The 21,524-nt window shown below is 56.5% G+C and overlaps 1 protein-coding gene across 1 annotated transcript; it reads right to left on the bottom strand.

Moving 5' to 3' along the window:
• Positions 1-1,246: 1,246 nt before the first annotated feature.
• Positions 1,247-8,374, bottom strand: LOC135894196 (survival motor neuron protein 1-like). The gene is made up of 10 exons (XM_065422248.1): positions 8,226-8,374; positions 6,592-6,663; positions 6,107-6,229; positions 5,433-5,630; positions 4,705-4,899; positions 4,072-4,197; positions 3,160-3,228; positions 2,440-2,562; positions 1,954-2,043; positions 1,247-1,533 (listed from the first exon to the last, which is right to left on the bottom strand). Exons 1-9 carry the CDS (start codon positions 8,271-8,273, stop codon positions 1,960-1,962), a joined length of 1,038 nt encoding a protein of 345 aa, XP_065278320.1. The 5' UTR covers positions 8,274-8,374; the 3' UTR covers positions 1,247-1,533; positions 1,954-1,959.
• Positions 8,375-21,524: the final 13,150 nt, after the last annotated feature.

The raw sequence follows: 21,524 nt of genomic DNA, 5'->3' as shown, positions 1-21,524 counted from the left end.
TACCACCACCACCTGGGACCCCCGCTCGATTCAAGCTTCACAGAGCGGTGAGAATCCAGCTCTCTCTCCCGCTCTCTTTTTTTCCCTACTCTAGGTGTAGTTTTCTAAACCTGATTTTTGTAATCACATTTAAACTAGATTTACTATTGTAGCTGTTTTGTTTGTTTGGCTCCCCTTGTATGGTTATTCCTGGCACTAAATCACTTTTATGGTTAAGCTGGTTGCTTCCCTCCCTCCCTCTCTCCCTTTTGTGTTTTACTCTCGTACCTAAGCTAAAGACCCCTGCAGCGCCCCAAAAATCCTATGGGGTTTGCTCATCAAGTGGGTTATGACCCGAACAATTGTAATGTGAAAGGGGACAGGGACGTGCTGAACCTGGGGCATAGGGGGGTGACAGCTGGGAAGAGCTGCTCGACCCAGCCCGCTGAGTCCAGGGGCACATAAGGGGTCAGCTTGGGAGTGCTGCCTGACCCGGTCCGCTCAGACACGCTCTGTTAACGTGTGTGTCTCAACCTAGGTCCTGCAGGAGAGCTCCACTGGAGAACACAAGTGACACAACCAGCACATTGAGAGAATTACAGACCCCTCCCACTCCAGAAGAGTAACCCAATGAGCGTGCCCCAAAGTAATGGGAAAAGCTGACAACAGGGAGATTTAAGGCACCAGGGCAAACCCTTGCATTTACGAAGGGCTCATGATTGTACAGGCAGGACTTTGGCTTCCCCTTCAAGCCAGGCGCAGAGAGCGTGCAGCCCAGGCCTACGCTCACAGGCCCGAGAGGGGCGAGGGGCTGATGCGGAGTCGCACCCCGGCAGCTTCTTGAGGCACCGCAGCGCTGGGGGCTGCCCAGACACAGCTCTAGCCACAGGACGAAGGCAGGAGCATTCTGCCCATTTTACAGAGGCCCGGAGAGATGCAGCGACTTGATCAAGGCCACCCAGGGAGTTTGTGGCAGAGCCAGGACTCGAACCCAGGACTCACAGGGACCATCCAATTGTCTAGCCTGCTCCTTCCATGTGTCATAGGCTCGAGAACTGCACCCAGTGACACCCCCCCCCCCCCATGACCTCTCCCCTGAAAAGCCACCCAGCCTTGGAGGGGTGTGAACTCCTATGGGTGTAGGGCACAGCCCAGCGCCTTAGCCCATCTCGGTCCCAGTGAGCACGTTTCAAACGCGGGAGCCCACCGCCATCCCCCCTCCTGCTCTGCCCGTCCAGAGGAATAACCTCCCTGGAGCACAGGCTCTGACAAACCCCTTTTATTGGAAACCGCCGACGGGTGCCAGCCATCCCATCTGCGCACGCCCGCCGCTGGGGAGCGATGCCTCCACCCCCAGGACTCCAGCCGGGCTCGGAGCCAGCACGGGACGAAGGCTGCTTCCGGCCTCTCCCTCCCCGGGGTGCCCGGTGAGCGGGTACCCGGCACTGCAGAGTCCCAGTCCTCGAAGCATGAGCGCCGGCGCCAGCGCGGAGACCTCTGGCCGACGGTGCCGCTGCCTCAAGCCCGCCAGGGGGAGCAAGGAGCCAGACCCAGCTGCAAGGAGGAACGGGGGAGGAGACGAGGTGACACTGCTGCCCCCTGCTGGGGGGCTCCCCCAGAGCTTCCCCGCTCAGACAGGGGAGGAGGCAGCAGAGGGATGGGTTGCCCTAGAGATCCCTGGGGGGGGCGCGCACTCATCCGCTCCCAAGGGTCTCAGTGGAGGGTTAGCCACATCATGACGCAGCTTGGCACAACTCGCCACGTCCGCAGGCACCTGGTGAAATAGCTGGGGGGGTGGGGAGGGGAATAAAGACTATGGGGCACTGGCGGATCTGGGGGCGAGGAAGAGCCCTGTGCCACTCAGACCCGATCACTTCCTGCCCCACAGCTGGAAGCCAGCGCCCGGTAAACACCCCCAGCAGCTCATCTCCCTCCACCCCCCCGCCCCCTGATAGCCACACGGTGCAAACCAACCTGCCCCTAACTGCGCGGGGACGACTTCTTCCACCGTGGTCCCTGCTTTGGAGGGGGGGTCGCCGCCTCCGCCCGGCCTTGTCTGAGTCCCTGCAAGGCACGAAAGGGTTAACGTGTAGCACTCAAAGGCTGCTAGTTCGAATCCAGCCCCAGGCACGTGCCAGCTCAGTGCCTGGATGCACCCCCATTCCTCTGCCCACTAGCCCCCCCCGCCAACAAGCCCCCTACAGTGAGGGGAGCCCCTCAGGACATCCAGCCCATGTCCCAGTGAGCCCCTCCCCCATTTAGCTTCATCCCACGAGGCTAAACTCAGAGCTGCAGGCAGCACGGCTCACGCCCAGCACCGCCAGCCACCCTCCGCAGCAAAAGGGGGGGGGGGTACCGCCAGTGGCCGGTGCAGCCCCGGCCCCCACCCTGCAGCACCGGGGAGAGGGGCAAGACAGCCCCACCGCCAAGGGGGCAGATCCCCACCTGGCCAGGCCTTACCATGTAGAAGCCAGTGTGGTACCCGCTCATGTACCAGGCCAGGAGCATGCAGGCCAGGGCCCCCACCTCTTCGTCCTCTGCGCACAGCGGGTCCAGAAGCAGTGGCGGAGGGGGAGGGACGACCTGGAAAAGCCGCAGCAGAGTTCCTGGTCAGGGACCTGCCCTTGCAGAGATCCCCCGTCCCCTAGGGGAGTCGCTCATCCCGGGAGCTTCATCTGATCCCTCCTGCCCGAGTGGCTCCAGAGTGGGGGCTCTGGGCCCCCCTCTCGCCTGCCAGGATTGCCCCCCCCCCCCACAGTGACCACAAATCAACAGCCCACTGGCACCACCTAGTGGCTTCTTTGTGCTCAAGCCTGCAGGGGGGGAGGGCTCCCCCCTCATGTCCCACAGAGGGTAGTGACAGCCTGGGCAAAGCTGGGGGTGCAGCAGCTGGGGGTCCATGGCAAGCTCAGGGGGGTGGCCACTGGCTTCATAGCTCGGGGGGCTGGCAACCCCGAGATCGGATGCTGCAGGATGGCAGCTGGCCCTGGAAGTCTGGCCAGAGCGTGGACTACCAGAGATGGCCGTGGGCTACCAATACTGCCCTTTAACAGCCCCCAGGCTTTGGGTTCTGCAATGGTTTGCCCCCTCCTCCAGCCCAGGACCTTTCCCGCAGGGCGGGATTCGCGGCGGCTCTGGGTTTGCCGTAGAAACGGGTCCCCAAGGAGCGCGTACACTCACCGGGGGGCAGGCGGATCTGCGGGGCAGGGGGCCAAAGGGCAGCAAGGGACCGGGCCACCAGGAGCCGCTCTGAAAGGGAGGCAAAGAGTGCGCCCAGCGGGCGTGAGCCCAGAGAGAGGACAGGGATGCGACCCCAGCGAGCCAGGGATGGAGAGGGCCCCACAGTGTGATCCCAGCATCTCCCGTCAGCCGTTCCAAAACTCCAGTAGGGCCACCAGACCCTAATGGGCTGCCCCATCCTTCCCCTCCCCTCCCCCTGGGTCTGGGCTAGGTGGGGAGGGGGCCCTGGTACAGGGCTGTGACATTTAAAGGGGGTGGAACGTGGCCAGGGCAGGAGAAGGGGCTAAGCCCCTGCTCGAAGGGCCATGGGCCCAGGCCCTCCAGCGCACTGCTCCCGTGTGATGGCAACACTGACACAGCGCCCCTACGGCACGGGTACAGAACTGACCCCCCCCCAACCTGCTCCCAGCAGCACAGCACCCCCCAGCTCCACCCTGGGGTACTGGGGCAGCACTGATTGCCAGGGGAGAGCGCCCCCTAGTGCCATGCTGCGCACTGGAGTCAGCACCCACTCCAAACGGACCGTGCCCCCTATTGGGTCCCCTGCCCTGCTTCCTGCAGCCCAGTGCCCCCTAGCACCACCCAGGGGTAGTGGGGTCAGCACTGACCCCCCCCAGGGAGAGCTCCCCCCTCTGAGACACCTCGTTCCCAAGCAGCAACCAGGGCTTCCCCCCTAGACTCCCCCAGTCTCCCATTCGAGTCCTGTGCAGACCAAACCCTGCTTAGCTGCAGGGCTCTGAGGTTGCAGCTTGCGTTCGTCTCCCTGCGAGGGGGGCGGGGACATGTGGGGAGGGGGCTGCGGTTTAAGCTCCCCCAGGTCACTGTCCTGCTGGGGCAATCCCAGGCACTCACCTTGGGCAGCGGGGGGAAGTAATGCGCCCACTCCCCTTTCGTGCTCTGCCTCCTCCAGCCGTGGGGCAGCTCGCGGGGGAAGCTGGGGCTGCGTCCCCTGGGCACTCTGGGGGTGTCCGCTTCAGCCTTGCCAAGGAGACACAAGGATCAGAGCAGAGTGTGCCCCTGCCATGCCCTGTGCCGGGTCTGGCACTGCCACCAGCACCCAGCAGGGACAGTGCCAGACCTGCGACCTCCCTCACCTGCCCCAGGGGATCCCACAGAGAAGGGGGGAGGCACAGAGCTGGCAGGGGATCAGACAAGGGAGAGAAGCAGGGACACTGACTGCAAGGGAGAGCGCCCCCTACTGAGCCCCCCACCCTGCCCCCTGCAGCACAGCACCCGCTAGCACTGAGCTTTGGGGGTAATCGGGGGGACAAAGGGAAATGAAGAGAAAAACAGGGTGGGGGAGGGCGCATGAGTGGGCAGAGTTAAGGGGAAGGGAAGTTAATGGGGGACTCGGGGCTGCTGCAGTGATTACAGCCAAGATCTCCCCTCCCACAAATCAGTCCCTCACTAACAGAGCCCCCTTCACACACACCCCAGCCACTCCTTTAATGGCCCTCACTCCCCCTCCCATGGGGGGCCACTCACCCTCCAGCTGCCCAGGTCCCCATCCACGGCCCCGCACGGGGGCAGCAGCCCCTCCAGCGCCTGCTGTTCCTTGTTCCCGTAGCCGACAAACTCCACCAGGCATGTCCCCGCCGCGGCGTCCACCGACCGCACCGTGGCCAGGTAGAGCAGCCCGTCCTCCGACCAGATGGCGCTGCAGGCGTCACCCGCCTTCCACTGGGGAGCGGCACCAACCGGGGCTCACCCGAGAGCCCATCACACAGACAGCCTGGCTGCTAGGGACCCCCCGGGGCCCCAGAGTCTGTGTCTGCCTCGGGGTCCCAGCCAAACCCCAGCTCGGGACAGCACCTTCCACCTCCCCCTGCAGCGTCAGAGGGAGGCAGAGCTCTGCGGTGTGTCGGGAATCGGACCCAGGTGTCCCGAATCCCAGATCCGGGCTCTGGTCACGAGGCCCCGTTCCCCTTCCCGCACTGGGAACAGAACCCAGGCGTCCTGACGCTCTCCCCTGCTCTAACCACTCAACCACACTCCCCCCACCCCCGAGAACAGTCCTGGCTCCCAGTCCTGTGCTCTAACCACCACACCACACCGCCTTCCGTGGAGATGGGTGAATCTGTGAGCAGATAGTTCCCCCGTAGGGTGGGCGAAGTGCCCAGGTTAAGGGGGGTGAACCAGGCCCCCCTGGCTAACCCCGCCAGTGCCCCCCCATGCCAGGTGGCTCCGCGCAGCCCCACCCTGCAGCATCTCACCATTCTCCGGGGCTCCAGCGAGTCGTCCGGGCTCCCATCGGGGGGGAACAGGTCCCGCAGCCTCTGCTCCTCCCGATTGCCGTAGTGCTCATACTCCACCACGCAGGCGTCCCCCTCCTCGCTCAGGGAGACGACGCGGGCCGGGTAGAGCAGCCCGTCTCCGGACCAGACGGCACAGCAGGCGTCACCCACCTTCCACTGCGGGGAGACACAGGGAGGGGCCTCAGGGCTGCGGCAGGGACGCGCGTCAGCACAGGTAACGGATGGGCGGTAGCCCACACTACCCAGCATGAACCATCATTGTGCAATGCACCCGCTAGTGCAGCATTTGCTCTATTCCACGCTCTGCCCCCACCCCAGCGCTGGATCCTGCAGCCTCCTGCAGAACCCCAGGGATAACTCCTTGCCCTCATCCCCTCTCCAGATTCCCACAGGGCCCTTCCTCTCTGGGTGTGCACAGTCTGTGTGGCCAGGAGAGGGCACATGAGAGAGCCCCACCCACCATGGGGGCAGAGCCAAGAGGAGTCCCTCCCCTTAAAGGGACAGAAACCAGCACCCCCAAGGCTGAGTTTACTACGTGATGCCAATGGTTTCTCCTGTCCTGGTGGAGCCAACAGAAGTACGATGGGCTGGTTCCACAGCAGGTAACAGATCGCTTCTTGTTCTGTACTCACCTGGGAGCCTTCCTCCTCTTTCTCCTCCTCCTCCTCCTCATCTCCCTCGCTCTCGGCCCCGCTGGAGGCTGAGGACTCAGAGCTCTTAGATGCCTGGTCCTTGTCGCCAGCACCCAGGGTGTCCTGCAATGTTGGAGATACTGTGGCAGCTGAGAGAGGGATGGGGATTTGGGAGGAGCAGCTGCTCTGTCTCCCCGCCCTCCTGAGACAGGCTGGAAGGACCAACCTTTCCCCGCAGGGCTGGGGGAGCATCAGCCATGGAGAGGGAGGGGACATCCCAGAGCAGGCGGGCAAAGGCAGCTCTCAGATCTGGGCAAGTAGCCAGGTCACTGCCCCATAGGGAGCACAGACTGCAGCCTCTGCCCCAATCCTACGGGGGCTGGGGTCAGCGAGACCTGGAGCAGGCAGCTTGGGGGGCACATCCAACAAGGAGGGATGGGGGAAGCATCCCCAGAAGTTTGGTTTGGAGACCCCGAGTGCCTCACCTTATAGGAGCGGATGGCTCGGTCGTAGGAGCAGATCAGAGCGCGGTCGTCGGACGCGGCGCAGTCTGCAATCTGCAAACAGCACACACCTCGTCACAGAGGATCGCCTACATACACAACACGGGGCTGCGTCCAGCCACCAGAATCAGCTCCCCAGAGAGAGTATGACATACGCTGGCAGGCAGAGAGGCAACCGCATGCCCCGATCCTGTACCGGGACCTGGTAACGCCAACTCCCGCAGAATCAGGCCCTTAGCACTTGCAAGGAGGAACGTTCTCTTTATTCCCAGCCAACTCACATGATTGGTTGGAAAGTTCCCAAGCTCTTGAGATCCTGGGATCATAAGAGAATTTCGGCTTCCATTTAAAAATCCGAACTGTTTCTAGCCCACCGAGTTGCAGAGGAAAGCTTGAAAGCATGAGCCCAGAAATCTCAAGCCTCAGAAAGCCAAACAAAAAAAAGGACCCCAAATCTTATTATTTTTAAGGCAATCTCACGTTTTCTGATTCATGATTGTGTATGCTGGGGGTCGGTGATGCTGAGATAAGAAAGTAAAGGCATGCCAGTGGGAGTTCACCCAGAGCAGCCGGCACCTCCCCTGAGTCTTACCCTGAAAAGCTACAGTCCTGATTAGCCTGGACACGTTAAACCATCCCCCCTGGAGAAACTCCGATCCGCCGGAAGTGGATTAATGACATCTCAGGCTTCGCCATGCGGTACAAGGCAGGTACGCGTTTCCCCTTTTACAGATGGGAAAAGTCCAAAGCCACACAGCGTGAAACCGGCAGAGCTGGGAATAAAAACCCAGGCCACTGCTCTACCCACTAGGCCATGCTGTAAATACGAGTGCTGCCTGAACTCAGCAAGGCTACTCACAGGCTTAAAGTTAAGCACCTGCTTAGTTCTGTGTAGGATCAGGGCCCCTTGTAAACAAATCACAAAGCAAGCTGGGCAGCAGTCTCCCCCACCCTCACCTCACCCCCCCCCAATAACATGGGCAGGGGCTCATTCACTCCTCTAAAACCCCGGACAAGAAAAACCCCACAAGTAAGAAGGTTTGGCACTGCTGAAACCTTTGTAACAAACCAATCAGTGTCACTGATTCAAACCAAGAAGTATATAGGCATTTCTCCATCGGGTACAATCCTCAGGGTAGGAAATAAATACTATACTGATGCTAATAATAGCCACCAGGCTTCTGCATCCGCTGGTTTCCCACTTCTCCAGGGGGTGCAACCACCCCACTGCACCCCACAGCTAGGGCTGGATTCCAGGGTATTCTAACCAGCCCCCAGCGGCTAAAATCCCTTCTGGGGAGGGGGCAGACCCAGCTCTCTCATTTCCCCCTTTTGAACTCAGGGTAAAGCAGCAAAATAAATGACTCCAGTCTGCAGTCAAGTGCAGATTTTTCAAGTGCAGATTCTTCACCTTGTTTTGCAAGAGGGAGGGGGAGCCACACTGAGTCCTATCTGTGAGCTTCCCCCTCCCCCAACAAAAAAAAAGTCTGAGGAGGAATCCCCCCCCTAGGATTTTAGAGGCCAAACTCTGGGGGCCTGAAGCCCAGTGGGGATCTCCAGCAGTTCCAGAGTCTGACGCATTTGGGTTGCAACCTGCCCCCCCCCCCATCACTTACCTGGTGCCCCTCCTTCTGATACACTATCTCCCCCGCACACTCAGCCATTGCAATGGAAGCCTGCACCCCTAATGCACCATCTCAGGGCAGGAGCAGCCGGCCCCCAGCCCACAACTTCTTGCAAAGAGTCCATGCATGCGTGCAGGGACTGCCTCAAGGCTCCCTGGGAAATGTAGTTTTCTTCACCCTCACCCCTGGCCGCGTTCTATAGCGCAGCCGGGGAGGCTTGGACTACAGCCCCCAGAGGGCATTGCTCTCCCGCCACAGAGTGGGGGCTGGCAGGCGGAGCGCCGGTCTGTTCTGCACAGCGCCCCCTGTAGGTAGGAGGTACTCGGCGCCGTCTAGGGATGGCAAATGTTCACAGGCTGTGCTGGGTGGGGGAGGGAGAGGGTCCATCGGTGTAACGAGCTGTGTCGGTGCTCAGCTCAGGCTGGGTTATCAGGATTAGGACGTGATCTCAGGCTCCACACAGGGAGGCTAAAAAACAGAGTTCCCCCTGGGAGGAAGGCTTCCCTGTGGTTCGGGGCTAGATGGAACCCAAGAGACTGGGGCCCAGGTCTGCTGCAGATTTCCTGGGCGATGCTAGGCGAGTCACTGCATCTCTTTGTGCCTCAGTTCCCCATCTGTAAAGCGGGGATAATGATCCTGTCTTGGCTAGTTAGATAGCAAACTCTTTGGGGCAGAGACTGGGCTCTCTAGACCCTCCTGGAAATGTAAATAAAAATACTAAACAAATTCTAGCTGCCATGAAACATGACGGCGATTTAATAACATGCAGCTGTGACCACTGCAGCCCCTCTGCAAGGAGAAGAAAAAGCTCTGGCCCGGGTGAAGCAATGGCTAAAGCTGCCAAAACTCCGCAACACCCAAGGCTGCGTGGACAATTTATCCAGGAAGCTAAGGCACCTCTGTGTGGCCTTCAGTCAACTGCTCCCTGGGAAGGTTTGTGCCGGAGAGGAGGGGATGCCTCCCTTTCTCCTTGTCCGAGCAGCATCGCCTGCTATGGGCGGGCCATGGATGGGGCTCCCAGATGGCTGTACATCTCGGTAGTCTATTCTTCTGAGCGATCGCTGAGCTCTGAATTCATCAGGAGTGAAAGGTCCACAGCCCTGATGAAAATCAGGCCTCAGGTACCTGAGAGCTTCCAACATTTCAAGTGGCTAAAGCAGGATGCATTTAAAAAAAAAAATCAATCAAGTAATTACATTCTGGGGAAGGTTTGGTAAAGCGGCTATTAGTTTCTTTTGTTATTTTGAACATGTTGTAATAAGTCCAACAAATGTCTCTCTGTCTGTCTTCACCCCTGACCAATTCTGAAACGACTGTCAGCACCCAGATTTATTTCGTTAATGAATTTTACAGCCCGTTTTGGCTAGAACAAAAGTAAGTATTCACCCCAGCAAAACAGCAGCTTCCGTTCCTCTGCAGAGTGTTCCCGGCGGCTGGACAAACGGATCAATGTGGCAGGTTTTGCCTTTTTGAAGTTCAGGTGAAGGCTGCTGCTGCTGGCACTTCATGTGGGAAAAGATATTGGTTTGGCACAGAGTGTGCATTCCTCACCATCCACGCCTCTTCATACACAGGGGGCCAGGTTGCTAGGCGAGAGGATTTTTCCCCAGATAACTTCTCATGTCAGTTATTATTTCCCATCCAATGCTGAATACAGCATGGCTGTGGGTGATCAAACAGGAATTTTACATGTTCTGGAATCACAGAGAATCTTGACTGGCCATTTACTAAGTCATTCACTGGAGATATTTTATGCCAAAATTCATCTGTTCTCATAGTGCATATTCCAGAAGTGCATCACAGATCTGAGCATCCTAAATTCAGAAATTTGGTGCGCACTGATCACAGCAGGAAATCGATCAGTTATCTCTTCTATTTTGCAGAAAGATGCTGATAAATGACTGGTTGGATTCACAAAAGCCAGGCTCTTAAATTCAGGGTCTTCTAACAACATTGCCATCTTTGTCATGTAACCTAGCGCTTTGCAAAAATAACTGCACAGCTTCAACCAAGAATGTTTGATATGGGCTTGGATGGATCATGTTTTCCTTTCTTGCCGAGTTACGTGTCCTAAAGCCCATCAGATGCCGGCCACGGCCCAGAAGAGCCCTTGTCATTTAGTTTTAACATTTTCACGTGCAGTTATCCCAGAGGGTGCACACATATCTCTGTATAGCATCATCATTGCTGGGGCCAAAGGCGAATCTCCGGCACTTCGGTTTGGAGAAGTGCAGTGAACCTGTTAATCATGGGCCACACTGCAGGCAAAAACAATACATGCACCTGCATCAAAGGACCCTAGATGCTCACCAATGTTCCCGTGGTCCTGCAGCAGCTCTTTGCTCTTCCTCATCCAAGGTACTGGCAAAGGAGGAGTACCGCATATCCCAAGTAGCCAAGGTACGTTCAAATCTCCCCAAAGCCCACCAGGGCATTTCCACATGCTTCACAATGAACTTCAGGCTGGCATTGCAAAATGCCGTGTATTTATTCAGCGAGGCTACCATTTTGACACTTCCCTGACAGTGACCGTAAATGTCAATGATCGAACCCTCAACTTTCATCGCCAATGATTTTCAACGCGTGCTCTGCCATTAAGTGCACGAGGTGGCAGGGGCATACGCTCCTTGGTTCATTGTTTGCTTAGTTCTCATTCGAGATAATACACTGTGGTGCTTACCGGACATGTCTGCAGCATTAGCTGCCAAATATGTAGAACGTTTATTCCAGGCAACGTTGTGTTTTGATAGCACACGGTTGGTTCCATCCGAAACATTCCTGAGATTTATTTGATGTGCAAAGTAACCATATCTACAAACTCCGTAGCTGTGAGACTGTATGTTTCTGGGTGTTTGCATGTAACCAAGAATGGAAAATACTTCCCGACCTCGTCCGAACTAGCATCCAAATGATGTTCGTTTGCAAGTAGGGTAACCAGATGTCCCGATTTTATAGGGACAGTCCCGATTTTTGGGTCTTTTTCTTATATAGGATCCTATTACCCCCCACCCCCTGTCCTGATTTTTCACACTTGCTGTCTGGTCACCCTATTTGCAAGTGCTTTAGGTGCGATTGTCCCTTGTATAACAGGGGTCACTTTTGTGGAAGCACATGCATAGCTCTTGGCAATTTGGGAGTCTGGGAGCATTGGTTTAAATACAGGACTAACATGATCACTGCTAGCACAAGGGACGTTATGCTCCAAAAGACATTCTGTAAATCAGACTGCAGCTTTGGTTATGCTATCACTCATTTTTGACCCAGCAGATGGGAACAAAGTTGCCCATGATTTTTGACTGTCGCAGCCTTGGCACCGCTCGCACGTTTCTCCATAGCGATATGTCTTGAAGTATCTTTGTATTCGCCGTGACTAGCACAAAAATCAACTCTGCAACGCTCACGAAAAGCAGACGTTCGCCCTCCCCTTGATTATTGTAGAAAATGGTGCTGGGCCTGCCAAGTGTCTTTAAACGGACAAAGACTTTCACTTTTGTCTTGGACCAACCCTCAGTGTCTTCATCAGTCATGGCTGTTGCCGAGTCTTTCGGTGGGGGTGGGGGGTAATTTTATTTTTATTTATTTATTTGATAATCCTGCAATTTCTGGCCTATGCTCAAGTTGCATTTTTAATCATGCGAGACTCTGCTACCGATACGATAACCCAATCCCATTTTCACGCTCGCGCGGTGCAGCCGGTTGTGGCTTTCTGAACTCCTTCTCAAATTACAACTCAACTCCTCCTGGGCATGGCGTTCCCGGCGGAAGTGGGGGGGTTTAATGACACACAGAGGGTGAGAGTCATAAAAAAACCCATGAGCATGACCACCTGTCACAGAGTCACCAGGCGATGCTCTGGAACTGGTCCATACGAAGCCAGTCAGGACTCTGGGGGAGCCTCCTCTCTCTGAGCAGACTGTCTCCAGGGCAAGACGCTTACGCCGCTTCGACCTTCCTGGGTCTGACCTCGGAGCATTCGGCCTCCCCTGCCCCTCCGTGCGCTTCCCGCAGCGAGTCCGCACAGGCGGGGATCCTGGGGGAGCCAGTGGGCCTGCACCCCAATTCCGCAGTCAGACGTGACTCTCAGCCAGCCAGGAAGACAGAAGGTTTATTAGATGACAGGAACACAGTCCAAAACAGAGCTTGTAGGTACAGACAACAGGATCCCTCAGTCAGGTCCATCTTGGGGCCAGGGAGGCCAGAGCCCCATCTGGCCCCCCTCCATTTCCCCAGCCAGCTCCAATCTGAAACTCTCCAGCCCCTCCTCTGGCCTTTGTCTCCTTCCCGGGCCAGGAGGTCACCTGATCTCTTTGTTCTCCAACACCTTCAGTTGGCACCTTTGCAGGGGAGGGGCCCAGGCCATCAGTTACCAGGAGACAGGGCGTCGGCCATTCTCTGTGCAGACACCATCACACTGGACCCTCTAGGGCTCTGCAACAATCACACCCCCTTATCCCACCACCTAGATACTTAAGAAATGCATAGGGGAAACCGAGGCACCCACACAGTATTCAGAGAAAACATTAAGAACATCCCCACTTCGTCACACCGCCCAGGAGAAACACGTGGAGTTGTGACTTTGCACAAGTGAAATACCGCTTTGCGGCTATGCTTGCACACTCAGTTTGAATTGTATTTTCGTTCACTCATAGTAACTGATTCTACTTTAACGCAGCAAGCTTAATGCGGGAAATGTTCTGCTTCAACCAGGAGAGAGGGTTGTGGGGGTCAAAATGGGACAATCCCCCCAAACCCGCAACGGTGTCTCAAGTCTCTAAGGTGCCACAAGTACTCCTGTTATTTTTGAGAAAACACTGGGGATCGCTAGCTAGATTGGGCCTCCTTCTCAATTTCCTTGCACCTGGTGTAGTCACTTACATTAGTGCAAATTGGCTCACTGGCAGCGTGTCACCTCCGTTTTGCAATAGTGTAAATACCCACTCACGGGGCAGGTCAACAGAGAACCAGACCCAATAGCTCTGGTTTGTTTGGTCTCCTACCTCCCCACGAGCCCATATTTTAGGTGAGCTTTCCATACACGCGCAGAAACTGCAACATTTGAAACGACTGCTGTTCATTAAACTCCGCTCCATGTGCTAATCTAAATACTAATCAACAACTAATTTCCTTTAACGAGCCGGGGACAGGCTTTTTACTCTTCCCTGCCAAAAAATAATAAGTCATAAATATTTATTTCAAGTGTAATTGATTGGAGTCATGATTTTATCCTTGCCTGCCAGGTTCTGAGCAATCAGAATAACTGCAGATACAGCCAGGAGACGGGTTATGGAGCAGATGCCGCTGTCCCAGGCTTTCACCCTGGAAAGAAAAAGACACAAGGACTGAAAAGTGACGGTGGGGATATTTTTCAAATGCGGGAAGTTTCTAAGTCCATATTTGGGCACCTGAATAAGTGGCTGGATCTGCCGAGGTCCTTTAGAAGCGACCTCAGTGAAATCGTGGTGAGCAACACCTTTTAAAATCAGCCTACTTCTCTCATTCCCTAAGTCTAGTCTCAAAGGCGCCTAAGGGAATTCGCTACTCAGCACCCAGGGGGATCTGGGCACCCAACTCCAGCCTTAAATGCCTATTCATTTTAGGCACATTTTGGAGTGATTGTTTCTGAAATTCCAACCCATCAGCCGAGCTGCCCCCACGGCCTTTGCATGAGTCACCTTGATTCCAGTCTCACCCCCCTCCTCGGAGTAAATCCAGAGTAACTTCCCTGAAGCCAACGCGGTCACAAAGCCAGTGAGAAAAGAATCAGGCTCTGTTGTCTTTATCGTCATTGCTGCATCTAGCACCAAAAACCTGATCTTATATAGACCAATAAGCCATCCCAGGAGACACCGTCCATCCGTCCCTTCCTTTAAATCGGGGTTAAAAAAAACAAGTGATCAGCAATACTGCACAGTGCCTCGCTCGGTGTGTCTGGTTTTCAACTGACTGGCAGGAGTTGGATTGTCCCAATGTTCCAAGGACTCGCTGAAGTTCTTGGCGTGCTGCCCAAGGTCCTCAGCGTGATCCTCCCGAGGCAGCTGCAGGTTGTTCCCAGTGGTCTCACAGCTAGCTGTGCCCGTCTGGTTTTGAAATGGAATCCACAGACAGCCATGTTGATTGGCTCTCCTTTGGGCCAGAGGCTAATCTCAGTTAGGCTGGACTCATAGAATATCAGGGTTGGAAGGGACCTCAGGAGGTCATCTAGTCCAACTCCCTGCTCAAAGCAGGACCAATCCCCAGACAGATTTTTGCCCCAGATCCCTAAATGGCCCCATCAAGGATTGAACTCACAACCCTGGGTTTAGCAGGCCAAACCACTGAGCTATCCCTCATGGCGTGGATGTCCACAGTCAGCAAAGAGTTAAGACTGTGGACATCCATAAAGAGAAAGCAGCTCGCAGAGAGATAGGTATTTTGACAACCAATAAGACCACATCAAGAACTCATAAAATTATAGCGCCGGCGAACATGGAGCATCCTGTAAGGTACATTCGAAAACCTATTGACTATACCGGGCTGGATGATGTCGGCCATGGAGTAAAGGTGAGAATCCATGTAAATTTTGAAGACTTATTTGAACTGAATGCGGTGGGAATGTTAGTTGAGATTAAAATACTTAGTGCTTGGTGCTGCCATGAGGAGTGAGGGGTTGATCCAACGTACCCAGGAGCAGCACGGGCACAAAGTGAGATTTTTATGTTGAGGTCTTGAGCAATTTCTGCTTATAAACTTGTGATTGCCCGAAGTAACCACAAACCAGGAAACAATGGCTCATGATTCTGATAATGGATATTTCATAACAATGCAATTGCACTAATGACTCCCTCCGGGGGAGTCACGGGGGTGACTCCGGCTTTGCACCGGGGTAACTGAGATCAGCCTCCAGCCCTTTACCAAGCTGCCATGCGAGCCGTGAATGATATTTTCAGTTCCTCTCTGAACAATGGTTGTTCGGCTCAGCAGGGTCTGGATGAGATGTGGAACCAGCCCGTCTTTTCTGGAAGAAATGCGGACGCTTTCTGTCAGATGCAGTCGGGAACTAGAACTGAGCCAGCCCCCTGCTGCAGGCAGACTGTCCTTTGTGCAAAGCTGAACTGAATGCAGAGAGGGTGGCCCTGGCTGTGGCTCTAGGCTGGGACCCAGGATAGCTGGGTTCCCTTTTTGGTTACCTGCATGACTTTGGCCAAGTCTCTTTGTCTCAGCTTCCCTGCTTGGAACTGGGGATAATAATCCGTCCTTTCCTCCCACGCTTTGTCTGTCTTGGCTAGTTAGATCACAAACTCCTCAGGGCAGGAACTGTCTCTTACCATGGATCTGTGTAGGGCCGGGCACACCGGGACCCTGGTCCCAATCGGGGCCTCTCCACCCAGCTCTAATACAAACAATAATGACTGAAACTTTGACATGTGCTGAAAATGCCACCTGGGGCGCTGGCCCATTCCACAGTCGACAGCCAGGGGAGGGAGACGACAGTTCTGCTGGATTTCAGACCCACTTGGAAAGCTTAGGGTGAGAAGCTTGGACATGTGGGTCCCAATCAGCTCTCGCAAAACACAAGAGACCAGCTGCTGCTTTTAAAAATCCCGGGCAGGCTCCACAGCGGGAGGAATTCGCCAGCACTCTGGGGGTGTCAACGTTGCTATGCTGGTGGTTTGCACTGATTGGTCCATTTCCCCGGCTGCCCTTGCAACCAGATGAAAATGATTTGCATCCACGTCACAGAACAGAATCATAGACATGCCGGGCTGGAAGGGACCTCAAAACGTCATCAAATCCAGCCACCTGCACTGAGGCAGGACCAAGGAAACCTAGACCATCCCTGACGGGCGTTTGTCCAACCTGGGCTTAAAATCCTCCATTGACGGCGATTCCACAACCTCCCTAACGCTTAACTAGTCTTCTAGCTAGAAAGATTTTCCTAATAGCTAACCTAAATCTCCCTTGCTGCAAAATAAACCAGTTACTTCTTGTCCTGCTCTCGGTGGACATAGAGAACAATTGATCCTCGCCCTCACCATAATCGGGATGTCTTTTCCCATTTGTCAGTGGGATACTGTGATGGTTAAAGTATAACAGGGTTCAAACAAGTGCTCCATCAATGGCTACTAGCCAAGGGGGGGATGACCCTAAACCTCTGACTGCCCGAAATCAGGAGGGGAACTCAGGGGTGGATCGCTCCAGAATTGCCCTATTCTGTGCATTCCCCAGGAAGCTCTGACCAAACTGGGCTAGATGGAGCATGGGTCTGACCCAGTACAACAGCTCTTATCTTCTTATGAGTCAGAAATTCCCTTTCCCTTGGAAACCAAAGTCAAAATTGAAGCACATAAGTCTGAGAACCTGGAAAACCCCTCAGCTCTATTCTTTTTAAAAGTACCAGTGTTTTTCCATTCCATGCGTTCTTCTGGGCCCAGGATTCATCTGCTAGCCCGGCCGTGGGACAGCTTTATGAATGGCAGGGTGTACCGGGCAGCATCCTGTGCACTCGGAGATGGGGACATAGCGTGATGTGCCGTGGAGAAGGCTCATGTGGAGGAGCCGGTGGCTGTGAGAGCGGAGCAGCGACAGAGAGGGAGAGACGTGGTTACAAGAAGAGACTTTAAGGTGGAGCTGCAGTCAGAAAATTGGCTCTAAAACGGGCACCCAGCGGGGACCTTTGTGATGTGTAAATGAAATAAATATAACAGTCAAAACGACGTGCCTTCCTGCCACACACACACCACACCCCCTTGCACACTCATGGTGTGCACCATCCCCTGGCACGTCCCTCACACACTCACGCTGTGCACCACCACACCGCACATACTCACCCCGTGCAGCCTGGCCCAGCACAGCCCCTCGCACACTCATGCTATGCACCATCGCACAGCACACCCTCCTGACACACATCCACACGCTGCAGAAACACATCTATAATCCTCCCACCCTCAGTCCTCCCATTCTCGCACCTTCTCACATGCACCCTCCAAACCCTCACACAGCACGCCCTTGCACACTCACAAGCCCCCCCCCCACATCCTCCACCGCATGCTCTCCCCTTGCACACCACACACACATACATGTAACCAGTGAGAGAACCAGCCCTGCCACCTCCCCCAGGCACCTATAAATACCCACGGCTCATAACCTGTGCTTTGCGGGCAGGTGCTTCCCACACAATGGAGCACGTCTGTGCCTCGTGTCCGTGCTGGACGCACACACCCAGCCCAGCAGCCCCTCCCCCTTCCCCCCAGCTGCTCACACTCCTGCCACGCTGCTGGGAAGCACTGGGGAGTGAGCAGCTGCCTGTAGCTAATAGCTGCCTGTAGCTGCCCGTGGAGCCCATGTGCTTGTTTGTCCCTTCTGGCACATGGCAGCAAGCATGGCTGGCCACGTGACCCCAGCGCCCCCTCCCTCCCCCAGGGTGGGAGACCTGGCTCAGAGCGAAGGGCTCAGGTGGATGGGGGTGGGGGGGATGACGCTGTCTGTCTCCATAGCAAGAGGTAACTGGTTCATGCAGCTGCTGCCAATCCCCTCTCCAGCCAATCTGGCCTGGAATCCCATCTCCAAAGCTCGCCTCCCCGTAATGCCCCTAATTCTGCAGCTCTATACGCTGATGGGCGAGGGGTGGTTCCTTCCTGAGCCCTGCCCGCCCCCATCTCACACCCTGATTGGTGAACACCGAGAGCCCACAGCTGCAAACATCCTGGCCCCCCGCCAAGGACCCCTCTTCTCCAGGGCTGTTTGCCTGGCTCAACCCCTGCGGCAGTGAGTTCCACAGGTGAAAGCGACAGCACGGGGGCTGAAAGTCACGATCCACCCGGGGTCAAGATGGGGGCAGCCTGCTGGGAGCGGCTTGTTTCTTTCCTGCGCCCCGCTTGGCCGAGTGGCCAGGTGGCCTTTCACTCCGGGTTGTGGGGTGGCAGACACAAGTTCCTCCCGGACCTAGCATCTGTTTGTGCCAAACTCCTCTTCCTGTAACACCAGCTAAATGGGCCGGGCCTGATCTCCCAGCCCGAGGTCACTGTCAACAAGGCTGAGCTGGTGCCCGCGGGGTCTGGCTGCTAGGAGCCGCGCTGAGCTGGTGAATAGGAATAGGATCCGTGCGGGGTCTGGCTGGCCTGTGACTCCTCCTTGGCAGGATGGCCACTGCAGCTGCTCATCCTTTGTGCTCGTCTCAGCGCTGAGCCGGGCAGCCAGTGGGAAGCCAGGGTCAGACTCCCCGGTGGAGACATTCCCTGATGCCAGGATCTGCAGGCAGGTAACACGTGTCCATCCAGGAATGGATGGCCAGCCACACGCAAGAGCAGACACAACACACACAGCTGCACCCTGACCCACAAACAACACATACGCCCATACACACACAGACAACACTCATGCCCACCTGAGCGCACACACACGCATGAGGGCACGCAACACATACACTTGCCGCCACCCGTGTGCACCCCACACTCAGCTGCCCACCCAACGCGCACACAGCCCTGAGTGCATGTAACACACACGCGTGCCTACTCAGCAAGTGCCCACACCAACCGTGCACACAAGTGTGCACGCTCACCCACCCACCCACGTGCATGCAAGTACACACTGCCTGCCCCCCACCTCCCTGACCATTCCCCAGCTCAGCCCCTCAGTCCCGGGCCCTGGCAGCCCACATGGGTGCCACCTGGCAGCCCAGAGACACGTGTTTCCGGCAGGCACCTCAAATCCAGGGATTAAGAACAAGAATGAAGCAGCCACAGCACAGCCGGTTGCCTAGAAAATCTGGGCGGGGGTCAAGAGGAGTGCAGGGTAGAAGGGGGGGTCTTCCCCCACATGCCCCACACATCACTTGGCCCCGCACACACTGCAGCTGGGACCGACACATGCCTGGCACAATGGGGTCACTCAGGCAGCACCAGCTGCCACTCACCCAGACACACATGCTGCTAATCAGCCCCTGCAGCTGGACCAAAGCCAAGTGAATGGCCCCGGGGCTGGATCCACAGCTGGGGTCAGCCAGCCTCGCTCCGGTCCCCCAGATGTTCCCAGCTGCTGGCTCTGAAGTCCCCTCTGTTAACCTCTGTTAACCTCCGGGGGCCACTGGCTCTAAGGTGTTTGCTGCTCTGGGCAAGCCAGGAACTGACGCAGGGAACTGACAGGTTCCAGGACTCCCCTGCCCAGACCAAGCCCTGCAGCCTCCCACGGGGAAAGCAGGTGAATGGAAACTCTGTCGCCCTGGCAACCAGGTAGGAGCCCCAGATGTCACCTGAGCACCTGAGCGCCCCACCCAGGAAGCACCGGGGCTCCGGCACCAGGGGAGCAGGCCCTGCAGAGCGGGCCCCAGGCAGGGCTGGGGGGAGCCAGGCCGAGGCCTGGGAAGAGCTACGGGTTTGGGGGATGAGAGTCTGTCGCAGCCCCCCATGCCTGTGGAAGCGGCTCCCCAGAGCTGCCTCCTCGCAGGAACTGGGCTCTGGCTCCAGATGGCACCTCCCAGGGAGGGCTGAGTGCCTCCTGCCGGCTCTGCCGCGGGCAAAGTCCCCTGCTCACGTGGTCCCCACCTGGCTGTTGATAGCAGCTGCATGCACTGACGTCCCAGTGTCCACGGGCACAGTGCAGCATGCCTGCACCCACCACTACTCCGCCCCCGCCATCCCTCTGCACCCAACGCTGGGCCCTCGCCACGGGGCCACGCTGCACCCCTGGCATCTTGGGGAACCTCCGGCTGACACCAGACACACGCACTTCCTGCAGCCCCAGAAACATGCCAGCTGCAAACTGCATCCCCAGCGCCGTCTCTGGGCTCAGGCTGCTGCCTCTCTGCAGCTCCCGGGCCGAGTTTGCTGCAGGATAAATCCCGATCAGCTTAAAGAAAAACACTGCGCTGGCCAAGCCAGAGTGCGGCTGGCCTGTGGCAGTGAGCATGGAGCTGGCAGGCTGCCCTGCTCCTACCCTGGGCCGACACAGAACGTTCTCTGACTGCAGCCGGAGGGAACGGAGAACAACAGGGTGGGGAGGCTGGGCCTTAAAAACATGCCGAGCAGAGAGGGAAATCGGATCCGCCTGGGGCGTGCAAGTAGAGGCGGTTTCGGTGGGTCTCTGCCTGCCTGCGGCTCGTATTAACTAGATAATACAGCCCTACGAACACGGCTCAAGCCAAGCCCTTCGCTTGTTCCACCACCAGATCTGCCCCATTGCACAGAGGGGGAAGGCCTTGCCATACGGCAAGCCGTGCAGTACCCAAACCTACACAGAAGAGAACTGCACAGAGAGCAAAGGGGAGGCCAAGTCCCTCAGTTCTGGAGCTCTCACCTCAAGACACCTTGAAGAGGGGCACCTCTGAAAACCAGGCCCCTTCCAGATGTCTCAAGTTGCACCCCCAAAATCAGCACCCACTTTCTGTCCCCTTATCTTGCCGTGACAGTCTGTGAGCTGTCACCACGCTGGGTCAGCAGGTGGCAGCAACCAACCACAGTTCCATCCCGGTGAAATGCCCTACCCGGGCATCCAGCCCCCCACTGCAGAGGATGGCGCTGTCGGGGGGGACCGACACGGGGAGACGCGTGGCAAACTAACAATGCATGGAAACAACAGGAGGTTTTAACTGGAACATGGCCCGGAGCCTTCGCCGCTTAATAGATCTGGGGCTTGAAGACTCAGAGATGCACAGATCCCAGGGTTAGGAGGGACCGGCATGATCACCTAGTCTGAGCTCCTGCACATCACAGGGCACAGAACCTCGCCCGCTCACACCTGGAACCGCCCCCAAATAATTCCCGTTGGAACTAGAGCAGATCTTGTAGGAAAACAGCCAGGCAGGATTTTAAAGCGGCCAGCGATGGATGCTTCACGAATTGCTCTGACGGCTACGCTCCCGGTACGAGATGCACGTCTTATGTCCAGTCCGACTCTATCCAGCGTCACCTGACAGTCATGTGACCTTGCTACACCATTGTCTGCTGGGGGGAAAGCCCATTAGCAAAGGTTTGTTGGTACTCGCAGACTGTGATCGAGTCACCCCTTAGCTACGCGAAGGAGGTTTGTCATGCTCGGGGCAGGGGGCAGCGTTTCGATAGCTATCGCCTGAGAGTCTCAGCTTGGACCTTTGTAGCCCACCCGGTGGCAGAGAAAAGCTCAAACACGTGGCCCCTGCAGGCTCGCAGACCAGGAGCCAAACGAAAAGGATTTTGTGATTTTTTAAGTCAATCTCATGATTTGGAGGGGGTGGGGGGCGACTCCAGATTTTGGGACGCTTGGGGACGGCAGTACTCCGTGTCTGTCCAGCACCAGGCCTGGCTCAGGAAAGTCACTTTGAAGTGCCACGATCCCGCA

Source organism: Emys orbicularis, chromosome 24 (assembly GCF_028017835.1).
Source record: "Emys orbicularis isolate rEmyOrb1 chromosome 24, rEmyOrb1.hap1, whole genome shotgun sequence".
NCBI classification, from domain to species: Eukaryota; Metazoa; Chordata; order Testudines; family Emydidae; genus Emys; species Emys orbicularis.
This window is presented reverse-complemented; position numbering and strand designations above follow the sequence as displayed.

Coding starts and splice junctions, on each gene's coding strand:
- LOC135894196 (XM_065422248.1), bottom strand. CDS start 8,273: ATGGCTGAGTGTGCGGGGGAGATAGTGTATCAGAAGGAGGGGCACCAG. Junction 4,198..4,704: donor GGGACCTGGGCAGCTGGAGG/GTGAGTGGCCCC, acceptor CTCCTTGGCAAG/GCTGAAGCGGACACCCCCAG. Junction 2,044..2,439: donor ACCACACTGGCTTCTACATG/GTAAGGCCTGGC, acceptor CGTGCCTTGCAG/GGACTCAGACAAGGCCGGGC.